Consider the following 21,545-nt stretch of genomic DNA (forward strand, 5'->3'; position numbering starts at 1 on the left):
GCCCGAGTATCTTCTCTTCTCTTTATTCTGGCCATGGGAACCAACACAGATCTGAGTCACTGGAGAATGTGACTAGGTGAAAACCACAGCCTACTAGGACAGGAACAGCAGCAGTCTGACTTAGAGACCCCGGACAAAATAGTCCTGTTCTTTTTTTGTTTTTCAGTTCTAAGGATTGAACGCAGGGCCTTGCATGTGTTACGTGCCTGGTCCTTTTACCACTGTGCCTGGCCAGTCCTATTCTTCAGTCGAGGTTTTGAGCCACTATAAATTCCAAGCCACCAATCAAGTGTTATTTTTATCCTGTAAAATTGACTGCTGATCTGTCGTCTTTAATTTCTAATTAAGAAACTCATCCTCTAGTAGATGACAACAGAGCAAATCTTTGCAGGAGTTAGTGACAGGCTGCCACAGCAACCCTTTGTGTCCCTAGGCTCACATCCACTGCATCTTGTTCATGGCTGCCCCAAGCAGGGCACAGGGGGCTACATACTTTTCTTTCTCTATTTCCATGGAAAGCCGTTTCATGTCAGTATCCTTGAAGTCAAAAGACAGGCTGTCACCAATGAGGTTGAAGCTTGGTATGTCAGGAGGCAACGGTGCTGGAATTGGGTTCATGGGCTATAATGAAAAAGCTCAGATTAGGAAGTTTCAGTTATACAAGAACAAACCCTCCACATTCAATGCTGCCAGGTGAATGGTCCCACAGACAGGAAAATCATCCCTCTTCCCCTCACATTTGACTGTTCTCATGCTCAGCTGAATCAAACACAAACTCCTGTTCACTTAAAAAAAAAATTTTTTTTTTTCAGTTGTTGAAGACACTTTATTTATTTTTATGTGGTGCTGAGAATCAAACCCAATGCCTCACGCATGCCAGGCAAGTGCTCTACCACTGAGCTACAACCCTAGCCCACCCATTCATTTTTTCATTTAGGAAACTCCCAGGCCCTGTGCTAAGAGCCGGAGACACACAGAGCAAGACAGCATCCCTGGCTCTGAGCAGCTGCAGGTCTTATTCAGGAAACAGATGTGTTCACAGATCCTCACAGTTAAATAAGATAAACACTGTAGCCAGGGAGTGAACAGAGGCCAGGGGGGGTGGAGGAGGTGTACTGTAAGAAATGCTGCTTCTGTTGGAATCAGAATATGCCACAAGGAGAAGGGTACCAAGTGAGAGGCACATCAGTGGGTAAGGCAGAGAGTGTCCAGCCAGAGTGCTGGGTGTGTGCAGAGGTATGTGGGGAGACCGGGGAGGAAACTGGCCCAGACCAGACAATGCCAGCTTGCTGAGGGGCTGGGACTCAGAAAACGGAGTTGGAGGATGGCTTAAAGTATAGAATGAAGTCATTAGATTTGGTTTAGGACTTTCTCATCCCAGAGCATAGAGATCTCTAAAACACAGCCCCAGTCTACCTCCCTACCTCCCTCTATTCACCCTACTAAATCGTAAATGCTACTATTTATTGTCCCTTGAGCCATGTTGCCTCTCCATCTTTGTACTCATGCCTATCTGTGTCACTTCTCCTTGTGCCCTTTCTCCTTGTGCCTCTTTCAAGGGCTTTCTTAAATCCCTCAGTCTCTCACTATGTTGTCCCTTAACACTGCGGGGAACTCTGTAATGGGCCTTTTCAGTAATTCTGCCCTGAAAGATTCTTTTTTGGCTGTGTATTCTGTTTTCTTTGTCTGCAAGTTTCCTGTGGGTAGGATCCTTCTCTTTTTTATCCTTGGATCCTGTATTGAGTCCAGGATGGTGTCTGGGGAAGAACGGAGCCTCAAAATGTTCATCTGTGACAATAACAAGGCCTAAGGCAGGGTGTCTGGAGGATGTCGGAAGTGGCGTTTAGTGAGGGTCCAAAACACATTCTGTTTTCTGATCTGAATGCAGGGTACATGGGTTGTTTTATGAAAATTCATCATGTTCAGCCACAATTTGGGTACTTCTCTGTATATAAGTTATACTTCATAAAAACTTCCAGCAAGGATAAGCATTGGCTGCCACATCACTGGAGAGAGCAGAAACTGGCACAACCTCATTGAAGCACACCAAAATTGAACATCTGACTACCCAACTCTATTTACAAGAATTTATTCTACCAACATAGCCACACATGTATGTATGAAGATATGCATTCAGGGATATTGAAACAGACTAAATACCCAATCATAAGGAACTGGTTAGATAAATTACAACCTATCTGTACCATAAAATGTGATTACGAAACTGATGGCAGAGGGGGGGCGGGGGGGTGCTGGGGTTGTGGCTCAGCAGTAGAGCGCTGCCTAGCACGTGTGAGGCGCTGGGTTTGATCCTTAGCACCACATAAACAACTAAAAAATATTTTAAAAAAATGATATGATGATCTCCTTCAGGGTTTATTGCTAAGAGGTATATCTTAGAATAGCTTGACCCAATGTAAGTTTTAAACACACACATCCTGAGGGCCCAGCTGAGCCTTCAAGGTGACCCCAGTCTCTGTGTCACCTGTGACCACCCGAGACAACCTGAGACATTAAGCCAAATCAATTCACCATGCTGTGAGAGGTATAATGAATGGTTGTTTGGAGCCACACATTTGGCTTAGGGAGGGTGTTAACACAGTAAAAGACAACCAGCAAACTGCTCCCACATCCCCCATCCCAAACCCCAAGCAGCTTGTCTCTTGTACCCCACCTGCATCTGTGCTATGTGTGAACGTGCTGTGAACGCACACACAGTGTATGTATGTGTGCTGTGTACTTGAATGTGCAGTGTGTGTGTTGGTGCCATGCAGGTGAATGGACTGTGTGTATGTGCTGTGGGTGCACCTGTGTTTTTGCCCAGAACATTCTATTGTCTCTTTCCCATCTGGATAGTCCCGGCTCCCACCCCAAGACTCAGCTCAGATGCTATCTTTTTTTTTTTTTTTTTTAATATTTATTTTTTTTTAGTTTTCGGCGGACACAACATCTTTGTTTGTATGTGGTGCTGAGGATCGAACCCGGGCCGCACGCATGCCAGGCGAGCGCGCTACCGCTTGAGCCACATCCCTAGCCCTCAGATGCTATCTTGAGCCTCTCCTGCCTCCAAGGCTGGGCTGTATTCTGTGCACCTGTGCACATCTATCTGGATACAGATTTCCACGTTTGTGGTATTATGTGGACACAGAACAGGTATGCAAAGAAAGTTTGCTGAGAAGATTGCACAGAGGAAAGGAAGGGAAGCAGCTTCTATTTACTTTGTGGCCCAATTTAGCAGAAGTCTGTCGCCCTGTCCACAAAACTGAGGTTGGCAGCTGGTTCTTGCATGGCAGTTATTCACTCTGAAGTAAATTCCAGAACTGGAGAAGGCCCTTTTGCCCATTATCTATGTTACTGTCTTTTATCTGGTTATCTAGCTAATCAGAGAGGTAAATAACTAGTCCAAGGCCAAAAGCCCCTCCTGACTGCATTCGATCATGTGTTCACTTGAATGGTCACCCTGAAGGCACTGTCAAATGAACCAAGGGCTGGGAGGGACAGGAAATCACCAGGTCTCTAAAGCAATCACAGGCTGGCAGCCTCCACCAGGCTCACCGGGTATGTGGGCTTGGTGGCGATTTCCAGAAGCTTCTGCTTGGCTCTTCGCTCTGCCTCACGGGCTTCCTGCAGGTCCTGCTTCAACTGATCTGCCTCCTTGGCCCTGCAAAGGAAGGAGGAGATGTCAGCTCCATAGAAAAGAACAGGTAGAAAGAGCATACCCCTACTCTCACCCAGTCCCTAGAGAGGAGGGACATGGGTTAACTTTGAGGATAACAGGACAGTGACATTTACAGGAAGTCAGAACTCCCAAAGCAAGGTCAACATTCCTGGGCATTATTTATTTCAATTGGTAACTCTAGACTGGGAGAGAAGCCAGTGGGGAGAAGAGCCAAACAAGGAGTTCTGCAAGCCAGCCAGGTACAGAGGCACATATTTGTAGTCCCAGCTACTCAGGAGGCTGAGGCAGGAGGATCGGTTAAGCCCAGGAGTTCAAGGCCACCCTGGGCAACATAGCAAGATCCCATCTCATAACAAAATCAAAAAACACAAAACAAAACCTCTGTAATAGGTGGAGACAGAGGAAGGTAGGAAGTTGGGGAGGAGCGAGAGGCACATTTGCTTATTTCTGGTGACAGTGGGCAGGGCAAAGGAAGTACACAGGAGAGCAAAGGTCTTTTTTTTTCCCAAAAGTCTTATATTAGACCATAAAGGTCAAAAATAGGAAAGAATGTTTCTTCACAGCCTGCAAGTAAAAGAGTCGCAGGTTAAGCACCCACTTTCCTCAGGCAGGAAGATCAAATCTGCCACTGAAGGCAGTTGCCACTGAGGGCAACTGCTTCTTGGTGCAGATCCCCACCCTAAAGGACACATGTTAGGGGCAGCATGTGAGGCCTGTTGTGGGGACCCAGACTGAGATCCAACACTCACAGCAAATGTGACCAACATAGAAAGAAAGGGGGCCAGGACAGGGCCAGCCACCAGGAACCATTTCTCCAGAATGACACGCAAAGAGTGATGGGGAAAATCGTAGTGAATGAACCTTGGTGCCTAAGAGCCAGATTCAAGTGTTCTAAATCAATACAGCCAGATACTGTGGGGAATGTTCCAGTGTTTATCTGAAGGCTGCAGAACAATCCAGATCCTAGAATAGTTTCTGAAAAGTACAGACAACAGCAGTTCCCTTCAACAGTTCCCAACTTGGTCCCAAGGAGAACCCTGCCTCCCTCTCCCCACTATCTACTAAGAAGGCTGCTGGGACTTCAGATGCCTAATTTCCCTTTCAAGATAAATAACCTCTGTTTTCCCACATCACCACCACCATCCCAAATAAAAAAGGAGGAAAGAACCACATTTTTTTAAATACAAAAATGACTTTTTTAATTTCCTTGACTAAAAGCAGTCTGGAGATGCTCAGAGGTTCTCTTGCAAAATGATTATCAGACAGACAGGGGTTTATCACAGATGCAGGACCAGAGAGGTCTACTCAGCAAAAGAAAAAAAAAAAAAAACTGTTTCTGGGTCCTTCCAACAGCTTCAGCTACCCAACCCTGTCCAGGAAGGAATGTCCCCATCCTTGCCCCACAATGGAGAAGCAGCTTGAGGATGGCTGCCACCCAGCTCAAGGAGAGAGAGTCCCTTAGCCAGGCCCAAATTTCCAGGACACCCCCCCTCACCTCCTCTCTGACTCCTCAGCCATCTTCAGTGCTAGCACCTCAGCCTCCAGCACCTTCTGCTCCATGAGGCGCTTCTCTTCCTCTGTCCGAATGGCTGTGGCCTTAATGCGCTGCATCTCCTGCTCTGCCTCTGCGGCTTTCTGGGCCAGGAGTTTGGCCTCTTCCTCGGTGATCTGGGCCTTTTCAGCCAACAGGTCGGCTGTCTCCTCTGACCGCATCTAGAGAGGAGTGTGCTCAGCTGGACTGGGTTCCTACCTCCTGCCCAGATCTGCCCTGGAACACGCAGGTCAGCAAGAACCAGTCTTGGACTCCTCGGGCCCTGTCACCAAGTGTCCCCTCAGCAGCACTCATGAAACAGATGACATGTCACATCCCCCAAATATTTAGAAGAGCCTTTTGGGCTCCATCAGTGAGAAACAAAAAGAAAGGGCACTTTTTTTGAGTACCCATTTCAACTAAGGCTGATGCTTTATGAGGGAGAAAAACAACTTAAACATTGTACTTCTTTCTCTTTAAATCAGTGGTTCCAAACCAGAGGAGGCCGGGAGGCTGAGGCAGGAGGATTGCAAGTTCAAAGCCAACTTCATCAATTTAGTAAGGCCCTAAGAAACTTAAACAAGACCCTGACTTAAAACAAAAAGGGCTAGGATATGGCTCAGTAGTTGAATGACCCTGGATTCAATCTCTGGTACCCCACCACGACCAAGAAAAGAAAAGAAACAAGAGGAAGGCTGGAAGAGATGGAGCATGCCTGTAATCCCAGCAACTCAGAAGGCTGAGGCAGGAGGATGGCAAGTTTAAGGCCAACCTCGGCAACTTAGCAAAGGCCTAAGCAACTCAGTTTGACTCTGTATCAAAGTAAAAAATAAAAAGGGCTGGAGATGTGGCTCAGTGGTAAAGTGCCTCTTGGTTAAATCCCCAGTATCAAAACCAAAAACAAAACAGAAGAGGTTCTATCTCTGTCCCCCACCACCCTGAGGCACATGGCAATGTCTGAAGATACCCACCACCACCCCACCCCACCCCTCAATACTGGAAAAGGCACCCAGGGCCTTGTGCATGCTAAGCAGGTACTCTACTACTGAGCTACATCTCCAGCCCTGGAAACATTTTTGATTGTCACAAATGGGAGGTTAATATAATCAGAGATATGATAAATTATGATATAATGGTTCATTAAGAATTATAATGCAAAAATAAATAAATAAATACATAAATATACAAATCCATTCTTGCAGTAAGATGCATATAATTATCAATTGGATTATAATACTCATCATGTACTTATGAAGTTTGTACTTCTATATATTGCCATATATTATTAGCTAGCAGATTTTTAAAACATAATAAAATAATGATACTATTAATTAAAAAAAAAGAAAGTTAAGGTGGTATTATTAGCATTTAGGAAGTAGAGGCCAGAAACAATGCTAATCATCCTTTGATGCAGAGGACAGCCCCAGATGAGAGGTCCCCCCATGTCAGTAGTGCCAAAGTCAAATAATGCTGCTTTAAAGGTAATCCTGTGGTAAAAGTAGAGTCTGGATGCACATGAACTCAACCTAAACCTGTTTCTGGCAAACAGGTGAAAAGAAAAGGCACTGCCTTTTTAAAAGCTGAAATAAAGTCTGGCACGGGAGGCTGAAGAAGTAGGATCATAAATTCAAGGCTAGTTTGGACAACTTAGTGAAAGCTCTTCCCAAAATAAAAATGAAAAGATGTAGCTGCATCTGCAGTGGTAGAGTGCTTGCCCAGTAGGCACAAGGCCCTGGGTTTAATCCCTAGGACTGAAGAAAAAAACAAAACAAAACAGGGGAATAAAAGCTGAAATAAAGTGTATCAAAGCAAATATTGCTAATTCAGTCCCCAGAAGGCTCCCTCCAGAAGTCCCCATGTGACCTCCTGGGACCCCAGCCCTCAGAAAATCACCAGTGCTTCATTGGCCATCGTGGCTTCTTCCTTCATCTGTAGCAGCCTCCTCTCCAGCTCATCCCTCGTGCGTTCAGCCTCCTCCCGCATCTGTTTCTCTCGAGCTAGGCGCTGCCGCTCCATCTGGAGGGGTGAACAAGAGCAGGGGTGAATCACGATGCTCCAGCACCCCAAGAATGCCCAGCCTCCAGAGTCTCTCCTTCGAGGACCAATCTCTTTTCTTGGGGCAAACTTAACCATTGCTCTCTGTCACTTCTAAACCAGTGGCAGAGTTGAAAGCTGTGTACCTTAAAAAAATTCTACTAGTGAACAAACAAATGAAGAAACAACAACAACAACAACAAAACCAAGCTTGGTCTCCATCTGGACAGAAGCAGCATTCTTCCACAAAGTGCCCTTATAACACCCCTGTTAGTTAGGAAACCTCATGTGGCTCTGCCCTGTGGCTGGTGGTTTGTGACGCAGGTTCCTCCTCCCTGAGATGGAGCAGCTCTCAGCTCTCTCATCTCTCAGATGAGCCACTTCACCATTTCTAATCCACACAGACTCTTCACACATCTCTGATTTCATCCACAACAACTCCGTTCCTGCCTGGCCCACAGAGAAGATGGACCTGTGTGTCAAGCATCAATGGCTCATGCAACTATTTCACAGGTGGAAGCTGCAGCAGCCACAGCACAGCTCTGCACAGCCCCACGCAGAGGCGACTTCTGAGCCAGGCAGGGAACATAGCCCAATCCTTAAGGCAATGGTACAAAGCCACTGTCACCTCCCTTGTCCGCTAGATCACTGTGTTAATTGGGCTACCTGCCGAGCTTAATAAGGGGAACAAGACTGGGACAGCACCATCTCTGTGATCCCAGAATATGAACTGAGTCCAGAAAGCAAAAGCTAGAAGTGATCACTGTGCTATTTTCTGCCTTAAATAATGAAGGCATAGTGAATTATTACCTTCTTGCTTTAATCTTATCCCAAACTCTAGTAGTACAAGATTTCTTGGTCTGGGGCTGTAGCTCAGTGGTAGGTCCTTGCCTAGCATGTGTGAGGCTCTAGGTTTGGTCCTCAGCACCACACAAAAGTAAATAAATAAAATAAAGGTATTTTATCTAAAAATATTTTAAAATTTTCTTTTTTTATGTATGTGCATTTTTGTGGTACCATTGTTGGATGCTCTACCACTGAGCTGCATCCCCAGCTTTTTTTTTTTTTTTTTTTTTTTTGAGACAGGGTCTCCTTAAGTTGCTCAGGCTGGTCTTGAACTTGTGATCCTCTTGTCTCAGCCTCCCAAGTAGCTGGGATTACAGCCCTGTGCCACTATGCCCCACTGGTAGGCTGCTGCATTTCTAAATACAAAGCCAAAAAAATGCACTGAAATTCGAAAGGATAATGCAAAGATAAGTAATAAAATACTGTAAGTTCTCTAATTTTCTTCTTGCCGGTCAATGAGAAGCATGGCCAATTTGTTCTCTAATTTCCATCGTATTATAATTTCCATCTCTATTATCTTCCTCTTGGGGAAAAAAAAATGGCCCAGACAGCCCCATTCAGTTCCCAGCACTATATTTTCCCTGAGACCTCTACCCCAATAATAAACGACTTCCCATCTACAAAGCAGTCTATCACTTACAAAGACTTTCTTCAGGCACAATATGTCCTTTGATTTGAGAAAAGACAAGAGGCATCATTAGCTCCACTTGATGGAAGAGAAAACTAAGTCACACACTAAGTGACTGATCCAGCTCCAAGGGTCACTGTTCTACTGAGCCATGGAGCCCTCTGACCTGTCAAGTCCCCTGACCTTTGGTTACCCAGATGCCTGGGTCATGCCTCTGCTGTCCTATAGGCAGTACAGGCCAAGGGGTAGTCATGCTATTCTCTGCCAGGGCCCAAAGCCTACACCCTCCTTTATGTCTTTAAATCTGTCACTTCTAAGCTTTGCTCTGCTGAGAAAGAGGTCAAAGGAAGCTCTTCTTAAAGTTGCCACTACGACCTTATGCTGGCCAGGAGCATTTCTTTGCCCAACAAAACCTATCTCATCACCTTTAAAGCATCCCAAAGAGTACATTGAGCCCATTCTCCCAGAAAGCAAAGAGATGGAGAGCTAACAGCCCACTGGATCAAACTGGGCATTCCACATTCAATTCCAGGGCTGGAAGCCAGCTCTCCAGGGTACCCAAATCAGAGAGCAGCACACAGACTAATCATTACACCTCTGAGCTTGCTAGTCCGGAGGGCAGCCGACTGCAGCTGCCACTACTCTATCTAACAGTTCATCCAAAAACAATTGATATTCTCAGCAGCGAGGCTCAAATTAGTTGTGTGGGTTTTGGTGAGTAGAGAAGGTCTACGAGTAGAAAACAGCGATGCAGCTCGTCCAGTCTGCTGATAGGCCCTCTCCGCGCCTCCCACAGTGGGTGATGTGCACCCAGGCTGACCTGCAGTGAGGAAGTGTGACCAGAGTCTAATTAGTATTCCAGCAGCAAGCACTGAAATGCTGCCATGTATTCCATCACCATCTAATTAGAAAAGGAGAAGGCCAGGCAAAGGAGACAGACAGGCAAAAAGAAAGCTAGCTAGCGAGGTGGATGGAGAGATGAAAGAACACTAGCTATCTCATCCAAACCTGTGTTAATCACACTTAACTTCACTGAAGTGTACAGATATTTCTCTTACACGGCTGTTAGAATTTATTGCTCATTTCTAAAACTGACATCCCATCAACAGGGTATTAGCTAATAAAGATTCAACAGGGGTCTGGGGTTGTAGCTCAGAGGTAGAATGCTTGCCTTGCACATGTGAGGCACTGGGTTCAATCCTTAGCACCACATAAAAATAAACAAGTAAGTTAAAAAATAAAGTTAAAAAAAAGATCCAACAGGGATGAAGTAGGAGCAGGCATCTCCATGGCCAAATGGTTCTATCAGTCCACAACCGGCCTTACCTTCCAGTGACCAAGCAGTGACATCATCCTTAAAATAAGGTCTTGCTCACCTGCTTTCTAGCCTTCTCCTCCCTGGCTTGGGCTTTCATCTGCTGAACTTCCAAAGAATCGGCCTTCCTTCTCCTCATAAATAGGTCATGGTTCCCAATACATAATTGAAGAATCTGTGGACATGGAGCATGAGAAATGTTAAACCCACAAATTTACTTTTCTGCCTATCAGACCAATCACACTACAGCATCACAGCCTCTGGTGAGTGGCACTAAACCTGAGGAGTAAAATGGCAAAGCACGCTGACAGCTTCTAGTGCTCTTAGTTCTGTAGGCACGCAAAATGAAGACAGCTCAGATAAGCTAAGAGGTAAAAATACAAGTGGAAAGAGGAGAAAGGTCAATTATCATGTCTTCTAGCTGTACACCTTACTCTCCTAAGCCAAGATATGGCTCTGCAGATTAGGAAGGGCAGGAAAGCTCATTCAGTAAGTTGGGCTGGAACAAAAGGTTATTCATGTGGAAAAAAAGTTTGATCCCTCCCTCACTCCATACACCAAAAATTGATTCCAGAAGGATTAAAAACTTAAATGCAAAGATAAAGTCCTAGAAATTGTGATTAGAAGATAATGTTGGGGCTGGGATTGTGGCTAGCGGTGTAGCGCTCACCTAGCACGGGCGAGACCTGAGTTCTATACTCAGCACCACATAAAAATAAAGGCATTGTGTTGTGTCCATCTATACCTTAAAAAATTAATATTAAAAAAATAATAAAATATAGAAGATAATGTTTATAATCATAGGAAGAGAAGATATGCCAAGTAAGGCACATAAAAGCACAAATAATTAAGGAAAATATTTTTATATTTGTCTGCATTAAAATTTTAAAAACTTGTTAGAACTGAGCATGGTAGTGCATGCCTGTAATCCCAGCGCCTTAGGAAGCTGAGGCAGAAGGCTCACAAGTCCAAAGCCAGCCTCAGCAATTTAGTGAAGTTCTAAGCAACTAAACATCCCGTCTCAAAATTTTAAAAAAGGGGGGGGGGGGCTGGGGATGTGGCTCAGTTATTAAGTGTCCTGTGGTTCAATCCCTGGTACAAAAAATAAAAGATAAGATTACCTCTAGATAAGGTGTGGGAGGGAACAGGAGGGAGAAGGGGAATAGCATGGATGGTGAAAGGAGACCCTCATTCAAACACATGTATGAAGATGTGAATTTGGTGTCAACATACCTTATATGATAAATTGTGGTATAAAGGTGTATTAAGAATTGTAATGCAAAAATAAACAAATTAATTTTTAAAAAAGATAAAAACAAATAGGGGCTAGGGCTGCAGCTCAGTGGCAGAGTGCTTACCTTGCACGTGTGAGGCACTATGTTTAATCCTCAGCACCACATAAAAATAAACAAATAAAATAAAGGCATGCTGTCCATCTACAGCTACAAAAAATTAAAATTTCAAAAGTAAATAAATAAAAAATTTTTAGGCCAGGCATAGTGGTGCACACCTGTAATCCAGCAACTCAGGATGCTGAGGCAGGAGGATTGCAAGTTAGAAAAGTGCCTCAGTAACTTAACAAGGACCTAAGCAACTTAGTGAGACTGTGTCTCAAAATAAAATATGAAAAGGGCTGAGATGTAGCTCAGTGGTAAAGCACCTCTGGGTTCTATAACTAGTACCAAAAAGAATAAAATTAAAAAACAATTTTTTATTAGTCATGATACTATTAAAAAAAGAAGAAGAAAAACAAGACACAGGCTGGGAGAAGACATAATCAATAAAGAAAATAAATGACCTATCAGGAAACTGGCCAGAAGACAAGAAACAAGAATTGAACAGAACAGGAAATAAGATTGGCCAAAAAATATATGAAAAGATGTTCAATTTCATTAGTAATTATAAAAATGCAAACTGATATGACATTGAGGGTTAGGGATATAACTCAGTGGGAGAGTGCTTGTCTAGCATGTGTGAGGCCCTGGGTTTGACACCCTATCTCTGGGGGAAAAAAGAGATAGAGATACTGAAATATAATTTATATATACAAAATTGGCAAGAAAATTTAAAAGATGATAACATAAGTATTAAAGATACCAATCAAAAAGAAATCTCACTTACTGCTATTGGGTCTGTAAATCTATTCTGTTTACCTTCTTTGAAAAAAACAATATATTATGTACAACTATAATGCACCAGTTAAAAAATATGAAAAAAAATGTGTCATAAATTTGAATCTGAATACATACTAAGCCCTATACTTCTATGTATACACTCTAAACTCTAGAGAAACTATTGCCTATGTGTACCAGAAAGCAGAGACAAGAATGTTCATAGCAGCCTGCTAAAACAGTACAGAAGTCCATTATTAATAAGAAAATCAAGAATTTTTTTAAAAAGTACATATATTATACATATATGTATATATGTGTGTGTGTGTATATATATATATATATATATGTCTATCTCCATATAATAGAGTACTATACAGAATTTAAAATGAAAAGACTGTCTTTTTTTGTGGGGTACCAGGGATTGAACTCAGGGACACTCGACCACTGAGCCACATCCCCAGCCCTATTTTGTATTTTATTTAGGGTCTCACTGAGTTGCTTAGTGCGTCCCTTTTCCTGAGGCTGGCTTTGAATTCGCATTCTTCCAGCCTCAGTCTCCCAAGTCACTAGGATTACAAGCATGGTGCCTGACTAGCAGACTATATCTTTTTTAAGTATCAACATAGATAAATCTTACAGAACAATGTAGAAAAAAGGCACTGGGATTACAGGCATGTATCATCATGCCCAGCAGAAATGTGTTATTTCTTAAATGTGGTCATGAGTAATAGTATTCATTTTGTTATTCTTTATGCTTGATATATAATTATGCTTTTATATATATATGAAGTACCTCCACAAAAATCATTTTCAAAACTTAGTTTTGGACTGGGAGTATAATTCAGTGATATAGTGTATATCAACATGTTCAAGGCCCTGAGTTAAAGCTCCCCAGAACTGGGAGGAAAAATTTAGGTTTGACTCTGTAAATTCAGGTAAAGAGAAAGGTGTGTACCAGGTGAGCTCTCATTTTACACCTCAAAGATGTCACTCTGATATTCATCAAAAAACAGTATTCAAGCCAGGTGCAGTAGCACATGCCTATAATCCCAGTGTCTTGGGAGGCTGAGGTAGGAGTATCCCAAGTTCAAGGCCAGCCTCAGCAACTTAGCAAGGCCCTGTCTTAAAATAAAAAATGAGGGAGAATGTAAGGGGGTAAAAAAAGATGGTGAAATAAGATGAATACCATTGCCTTAAGTACATGTATGAAGAAGACACAAATAGTGTGAATATACTTTGTATACAGAGAGATGGAAAATTGTGCTTTATATATGTAATATGAATTGTAATACATTCTGCTGTCATATATAACAATTTAAAATTTTTTTAAAAATAAAAAAATACAAAACGAAAAGGGCTAGGGATGTAGCTAAGTGGAAAAGCAATGGGGAAGCTGGGGTTGTGGCTCAGTGGTCACTTGCCTAGCACATGTGAGGCACTGGGTTCAATCCTCAGCACTACAAAGAAGAAAATAAATAAAACAAAGGTGTTGTGTCCATCTACAACTAAAGGGGAAAAAAAGCAACCTTCGGTTAATCCCTAGTATTGATCCCCCACAAAAATTCAATTTCTTAGAAAAGCTATAGTTATCAATAATGAAAATCAGTATCTCAACTTACCAGCTTATTAACACGAAGTTTTGAGGAGTTAAATTTGAAGACATCAATTTTCTTATCCAGTGGTTTAATAGTAAACTGAAAGAAGAAAGTAGAAAATAGTTCAATTTGGGGCTAGGGCTGTAGCTCTGTGGTGGAGTGCTTACCTAGCAGGTGTGAAGCACTGGGTTTGATCCTTAGCATGCCTTAAAATAAAGGCATGCTGTCTATCTACTACTACAAAAGAAGGAGGAGGAGGAGGAGGAGGAGGAGGAGGAGGAGGAGGAGAAGGAGGAGGAGGGGGAGGAGGAAAAAGTTCAGCTTGATTGCATAGATTCCTACCACCAACTGGGAATTCCACAAAAGCAGCAACCACGCTGGCCATGGTCCATCATGATGCTATGTCTTGTCCTGGCTTCCTAGTTCCCAGGCTCTAAGCCTCACTGCATTAGGAGAATGGAGAATAGCAAGTCTGGGGTTTTGGAAATTCAGGATCCTAAAGGTATGATTTCTGTACCATATTGGGTGGCTGTGAGGAAGGGATGCTTGGGCCAGCCCTCAAGGCCAACACTGGGAGAGCCGCACAGTCTAAGGCATAGCCCCTGCCTCATGAAGCTCCCAATCTAGTAAGAACCAGACTAACAAGAAATGGCACTCATTGGTGGCACATATCCAAATGTCCTGGGGGCTGAGTAGATCTACCAAAAGTAGAAAGGGACTGGATCTGATCTTAGAATATGACAAAGTAGTTAAAAGGCAGGGTGCAGAGTTGTTCTGGATAGTTAAGAGGAATAAGGGCAGTGAGGAGGAATAAAGTGGAGATGGGGAAAGGGGCAGAGTATGCGTGTGTGCGTGTGTGTGTGTGTGTGTGTGTGTGTGTGTGTGTGGTGTTATTAGCTTTTTGGGGATTGCAGTGGGCTTAGATGGAGGGAGGCATGGGTGGGCTGGGAATGGAGGTAAGGAATAAAAGAGAGGTTTAGATTTGATGTGATAGGATACAGGGGGTTACTACAGTTCTCTGAATTTGGGCAAACTTGATAAAAGCTCTTAATAGAAGGAATAAAAATATGAAGAAGATAAATGGACTGCTATAGAAGATCAAAACCTAGCTCCTGAAATCAAAGTACAGAAAAAGATGAATGATAAGGCCAGGGTGGCAGCCAAGTAGTACCAGGACCAGATCCTTGACAGAAAGAACAAATATAATTTCCATGCTTAACCATTCCTAAGGGGGCCAAACAGATACTTGATTTCAAAGATTCGTTTTAAACTACATATTCAATTCCAAGAAAGACTGCTTAGCCATCCTTAGCATTGCAGGAGTTAAAAAAAAAAAAAAAAAAAAAGCATCAGGCTGGGGATGTAGCTCAGTGGTAGTGCACTTGGCCTAATTCACTTGAGGCCCTGGGTTTGGTCTCCCATATCACAAGATGAACAAGCAAAAACCCTAGCTTGATTAGCTGATAAATATGTTGGGGAAGATATATTCCTGAGTATTTCTTTCACATGATAGATTTTTCAACAAAGGGTTAGCACACTGAGGACAGAAAATGATCCTTTGTTTAGCTTTTGGCCAAGTTAACTCAGAAGCAGTATAGCTCTTGTGTAGGCTGCTATTTGTAAATTTCATGAGCTTATTTCTGGCCCTGCTGTCAAACCCAGAGGCTGTCAATGGAAAACCACAAGTACTGGGGAAACCACAGGCTCTGTGCCATAGCAGGGTGTACACAAAGAATCAATGGATGACTTAAAATAAACTAACATTTATGTTTTGACAGCATGGCTGTCATGCATAACTACCGAGACTACTTCCTATTATGCCAAGACAGCTTGAGGTCCGCTTACCATGAGTTATCAACAGGATGGAACATGACAGTGTCTGGCCCCTGGAGAGGGTAGGTAGATTAGAGTTTGTTATATCAGGCCATAGTAGGGGAGACTTTAATCCTTGGGGTCTCTAAAAATGAGTGTTTGGGGAGCCTTTAGTTAGCACAGAAATATGTGATGTGCAATAAACAGAGCTTTATGAAATTGGGAGATAAAGAACTACCATACTGTGGTACATCTACTGCTTTAAGTCACATGGAGCTTTCAATTTAAATACTTTCAAAAAAGAACTACCTGATGTTTATTTACCTCCTGAGCTAACTACTTACATAAGCTCCAAGTCAGAATGTTTGGGATTAAGATACTCAATTGGCCTCATCAAGCATGGCTGAGTAGATTACAACACAGAGTGGAAACCAGAGCATGGTGTTCCTTTCCTCAATTTGCTATGAAGGAAGAAAAACAAAAACAAAAAAAAAAAAAAACAGGAAATCTAGCCAGGTGCAGTAGCACTCACTTATAATCTCAGTGACTCAAAAACCTGCTGAGATGGAGAATCACAAGTTCAAAGCCAGCCTCCTTGGCAACTTAACAAGATCCTGTCTCAAAATAAAAAATGAAGAGACTGTGGATGTACCTCAGTGATAGAGTTTTCCTCCACATCCTGCCTTAGATGTGCAAGTACCAGGAAGGCACTGAGCACAGTCCAGGCTGCACTTCCCACCCGCTGGCACCTGGTATCTTGTGCTCTCAAGGGCCCAGCCTCTGGGCCTCCCTGAAAAGCTGGGGCTGTAGCATCAGCCACTCTGCCTCCCAGCTCCTGCCACTCTACTCAGATGCAGGTCACTGTATCCCCTGCACCTCTGCTTCCTGTTGTGACATGGCTACTGAAAATACAGCTCCTGTCTTCACAGCAGGGTTCTTACAAGGATTAAATCAGAGAATCAGAGCAAAAGTGCTTGTAAGTAGAAACTCTCTATCATTGTCATCTTTGTCATTAGTCCTTTCAATTGCACTTATTTATTATATTGGTTGAGTTATTACTTGACTAGAACTTCCTGGGTTGGGTTTTCTTTCCTTTCTTTCTACCTACCTACCTACCTACCTACCTTTCTTTATCTCACCTTCCTCCTCCCCCTCCCCTCCCCCCTTCTTTCTTTCTTTCCAGTGCTGGGGACAGAGCCCAGGGAATCACACATTCTAAGCAAGTAAGTACTCTACCGCTGAGCCACATCCTCAGCCCTGCATCTGATTTTTCCCCCTGTTTTGGCATACTGGCAATTGAACACGTGAGCCTGGGCTTCCTACATCTTTGTCATATGAAACCTAGCACAAAGTAGATTCTCAATGATTCTTTTAAAATAATTCATAGGAGATGTGGGTAGAGTTCAGTGGTAGAGTACCCACCTAGCATGTACAAGGCTCTAGGTTTGATCCCCAGCACAAATGGAAAAAAAAAAAAGGAGGAGGAGGAAGAGGAGAGAGAAGGAGGAATGAATGAATAAATAGAGGATTATAGCAGTAGGGAAAATTCATTAGTATCCTGTATAGGAATATTTGAATCCTATGAATATTCATTATTTATTTGTTTGTTTTTAATATTTATTTTTCAGTTGTAGTTGAATACAATACCTTTATTTTATTTACTTATTTTATGTGGTACTGAGGATCGAACCCAGGGCCTCGCATGCGCTATGCAAGCGCTCTACTGCTGAGTCACAACCCCAGCCCTGAATATTCCTTATTTAAATTGCCAATGCTGAGAATGATATTGGCCAAATTATATTGTTACATTGGGTGAATATATATCAATATATAACCACAAATCCCATCAATGTGGAAAAAATAAAAATAATCACTCAAAAATAAATAAATTGTGAATGCTGTGAGAAATACACACACTAAAATATATATATTATATATATATAAATATTATATATACATATATATATATCACCCCCCCACACACACACACACACACATAATGGTATGTGTGTGTATCTATGAACATATATATATTTCCCACCACATGGATCAAGCACTAGACAGAGAAAGAGGCTTAATATAGACCATGCTTAAAATACAAAGAGAATTCATCACCCGAAATAGAAAGCTAAGTAATCAGAAAATATTCCTTTTTTCTTTTTAACTGTTCTTTTGGGATTTAACCCTGACATGTTGAGCTTCCCATTCTTTCTTTAGTCAATAATGGGGTTTAGTGATGCCCTTTGAAAAAAAGGATGCCAGTTCTGTTCTGTAAATACTTTAAAAATCAACAACCAAAACCCCAAAGCCTGAGAATTAGAGGGCTTTTCCTGATAATAAGGAGATGGCCAAGCTGGGGCAGCTTTGGCAAGCAGGGGAGATGGGAAAAGACATTTTACTGGGCCACTGGCAGCATTTGTATTTCAAACATATCCTACCTCCTTGTCGCTGTATGAGATGTTTCGGATTTCATTCCACGGGAAGGAGATCTTGGGGGTCAGCCTGTTCTCAGGGTCATAGATGTGAAGTCCCAGAGCATCTACTCCAAGCAGCAGCTCTGTGCCCTTTTTATTCTGTACAGTCAATAAACAGCGGCCACTGTCAACTCCAGCTCAAGATTTTATTCAACTTTCTAAAACCTAGCACACACGGTTACAGCTGACAAGTTTCAACAGGTCCCAACAGAAATCACAGCTGTCTTATAACTCAGGAGGCTTTCAGCTTCCAGGATTGGGGCAGGCAGAGGCACAACTATACCATTGTGACTTGTATATCCCCCACAAAGGTCACTAGGAGCTCCTATCATTGGCTCAATGGCTAAAGGAGGGGCAATCTAAGTGTTACTGCCTCTAATTAATAACCAGATTATCATAGATGTAGAATTAAAACCTGTAGATTTGGGGCTGGGGATGTAGCTCAATGGCAGGATGAGTACTGAGCATAAGTGAAGGCCTTTGTTTGTTTGAAAACACCACCAGAATCCCCCCAAAACCAAGAACATACAAACAATCAAAACCCGTAAGTTTAAATATTTCCCATGTTAAAGAAACAGGTTGGCCAGATGTAGGGGCACATGCCTATAATCCCAGCAACTCAGGAGGCTGAGGTAGGAGGACCAAAACTTTAGTGACCAGCCTCAGCAACTTAGCAAGGCTCTAAACAATTTAGTGAGATCCTGTCTCAAAATAAAAAATAAAAGGGATGTGGCTCAGAGGTTAAGCACCCCTGGGCTCTATCCTCAGGACCCAAAAGAAAGAACAGACTGTTGGATTACTGGAAAATTTTATATGTCAGGACTAGATGGTCTCATTTTAGGTTACATTCAGTCTCAATGTAGTCTTACTGTACTATACTCAAGGCTGATAAAATGTTAATTGTAGAAACTCATTAGTGAGTATATCTGGGTATTTCCTCTATGTTCGAAATATTTAATAACTAAATGTTAGAAATAAATGTCTGATGAATTATATATAAATTAATTAAATTTAATATATATATGTGTGTGATACTGAAATGTCATGCTACTTCATAAACTAAACAAGTATCTAAAGAGTATTCCATTATAAAGCAAAGTTTTAAAAGTTTCATTAATTTTATTTCTTAAATTTTTGGATCAATAAGCTGTTTAAAAATTTAATTGGCTGTATGTATGTTATACCTCTGTCAGCCATCCTGGTCAGCAGTCCAGAAAGCTGGGAGCAAGTGTCCTGGGCCCCGCATCACTGACTCGGCTACGGATCTGTCAGCCATGTCCTCAAGGACAGGCTCACCTGCCAACACCATGGTCCAGCTCTTGTCTGGCAGAAGAAAGAAACTCCCCACACAAGGACACTATAGCTCCTGACCCCATGCTGACAACAAGGAAATTGAACCAAGACTCAAGGGTAGGAAAACAGATCTGCAAACTGAGAAGGTGCTTGGACTGTGACGAGAAGTACCAATCTAACAGCAGGTGTCAGATGGAGAAGCGAGTGCTCTAAGATAAATCTCTTTACTCCTTCTAACACCTGAAGTTAGGCGCTATCACCAAGCTATGAGAGAATCTCCTGTTTGTCTGCAAAGCTTTTAAAATAACTGTGTTAGCAAAAATGAGGCTCTGTACTCTTACATCTACAGCACATTTTGGAAAATGAGATATTCCATTATGTTTCTGATTATTGAGTTTAAATAAAAAAAATAAATAAACATATTTTGCCCACTGCCTCCTATCATCATGACTCTGACACTTCTATACATTAAACGAGAGATGGGAACACAAGCAGCTCCTTTTAAATTATTTTTATCACATAGTATCCCTCTATATTATAATTTTTTATGTTTTATATATCAGTTAAAAATAAATTTTAATTTTAAAAAAATTATTTTAAGCATATATCTTCCTTAGTTAATGATGAAATTTAGGAACTCTAACAGCAAAACCTCTAAAATAATCTTTAACCTAGTCTATTGATCAATATAAGAAATGTACATACTCAATAGTATACATTAGCCTGACTAATGTAGACATGGTACCTGATAAGAAACTGTTTTTTGAGGATTATAAAATCCTAGTTTAAAGAATCTAGGTGGTAGGCACATGGGACAAGAGTAGCTGGGTTGACAAAACTAGTGTTCTGTTAAATTAATTTGACCTTAAAAAAGGCAGGGGGGTGGGGCTGAGGTTGTGGCTCAGCGGTAGAGCGATTGTGTAGCACATGTGGGGCCCTGGATTTGATCCTCGACACCACATAAAAATAAAACAAAGGTATTGTGTCCAGCTACTTCTAAAAAATAGATATTAAAAAAAAAAAGGCTGGGGGCTTGGGTTATGTCTCAGTGGTAGAGTACTTGCCTGGCATGTGTAAGGCGCTGGGTTTGATTCTCAGCACCGCATATAAATAAATAAAAATAAAGATCCATTGACAATAAACAAAATACATTAAAATAAAAAAACAGGGCTAGAATTGTAGCTCAGTGGTAAAGTGCTTACTTAGCATGTGTGAGGAACTGGGTTTGATCCTCAGTACCATATAAAAATAAATAATAAATAAAGGTATTGTATGCATCTACAACTAAAAATATTTTATGGAGCTTATGTTTTATTTATTTATGTATATGTGGTGCTAAGGATTGAACCTCAGGGCCTCACACATGCCAGGCAAGTGCTCTACCACTGAGCCACAACTCCAGCCCCTAAAAATATTTTTTTAAATGAAGAAACCAAACAATAAGCAAATACTAATTAATGAAATTTTAAAAAGCATATTCTAGGCACCTGTTTAGTATATGAAATAGCATATTTTAGGCACCTGTTTTGTATATGAAATAGCATAACATTTCAGTGTGCTTATTTGTTATGCAAGTAATCCATCAAAATCTGTATTTAGAAGATAAATAAAGTAAAAAACTATTCTAGAATACTGAAAATGTTTTAATTTACCCAAATTTAGTACAAATGTTATAGGAACTTGCAAAGAGGAAAGCAAAGCATAACTGTAGTCATAAAGGTAAACTACTGTGGCAGATGTTTTTTAACATCTACTCATCTACCAGTGGTGAAATGCCTGGACACATCACATGTATTCCTTTGGAAGAAGCTGCCGATACACTGCGTCTGCCACCCAAACCCACCCACAGGAGAAAGGCAGGCTAAAAGGCCAGACTTTGGCTGCACACAAAGGCCTCTCTCTGAAGAAGCAATGGGTTCCCAGAGGAGGGTAGATCATTAATGTCTGAATAGAAAAAAATAATTAGCTTCATAGAACAAGAGTCCCACCCAAACAAATCAGTAATCTATAAAAGTCGCTTCACTCTCAGTGGGCCTTGGGGAAAGAGTATTTCCGGGTGCTCTCTGGATCTCACAGAGCTTGAAATAATCAAATGTTACACTCCCAGCATTCCAACAGGCTCCTGCTAGGAAGCAAAGCGAAGGCCCCAGTCCCCCAAGGCTCCACAGCCACTTAATTACCTATGATCTAATCTGAAGTCCAAAAATAGAAAATCCAAGCTCTA

The 21,545-nt window shown here is 41.9% G+C and overlaps 1 protein-coding gene across 4 annotated transcripts in view; it reads right to left on the reverse strand.

Annotated features, from left to right (window-relative positions):
* Nf2 (NF2, moesin-ezrin-radixin like (MERLIN) tumor suppressor) overlaps nt 1-21,545 on the reverse strand; it is a 94,712-nt gene that overhangs the window by 17,877 nt on the left and 55,290 nt on the right. For all 4 annotated transcript variants that reach the window (XR_006847951.2, XM_046427248.2, XM_046427249.2 and 1 more), the window contains exons 8-14: nt 17,993-18,127; nt 13,767-13,841; nt 10,095-10,208; nt 7,104-7,226; nt 5,175-5,392; nt 3,556-3,661; nt 494-621 (exon numbers count right to left, since the gene is read on the reverse strand). Coding sequence is in view for 3 of the 4 variants with exons in the window: in XM_046427248.2 (XP_046283204.1) it covers nt 494-621; nt 3,556-3,661; nt 5,175-5,392; nt 7,104-7,226; nt 10,095-10,208; nt 13,767-13,841; nt 17,993-18,127 (899 nt within the window). In the remaining variant the exon portion in view is untranslated. The remainder of the gene's footprint in view (nt 1-493; nt 622-3,555; nt 3,662-5,174; nt 5,393-7,103; nt 7,227-10,094; nt 10,209-13,766; nt 13,842-17,992; nt 18,128-21,545) is intronic.

Source organism: Marmota monax, unplaced genomic scaffold, assembly GCF_021218885.2.
Source record: "Marmota monax isolate L192 unplaced genomic scaffold, Marmota_monax_Labrador192_F-V1.1 WCK01_AAM20220418_F8-fsc00177, whole genome shotgun sequence".
Lineage (NCBI taxonomy): Eukaryota > Metazoa > Chordata > Mammalia > Rodentia > Sciuridae > Marmota > Marmota monax.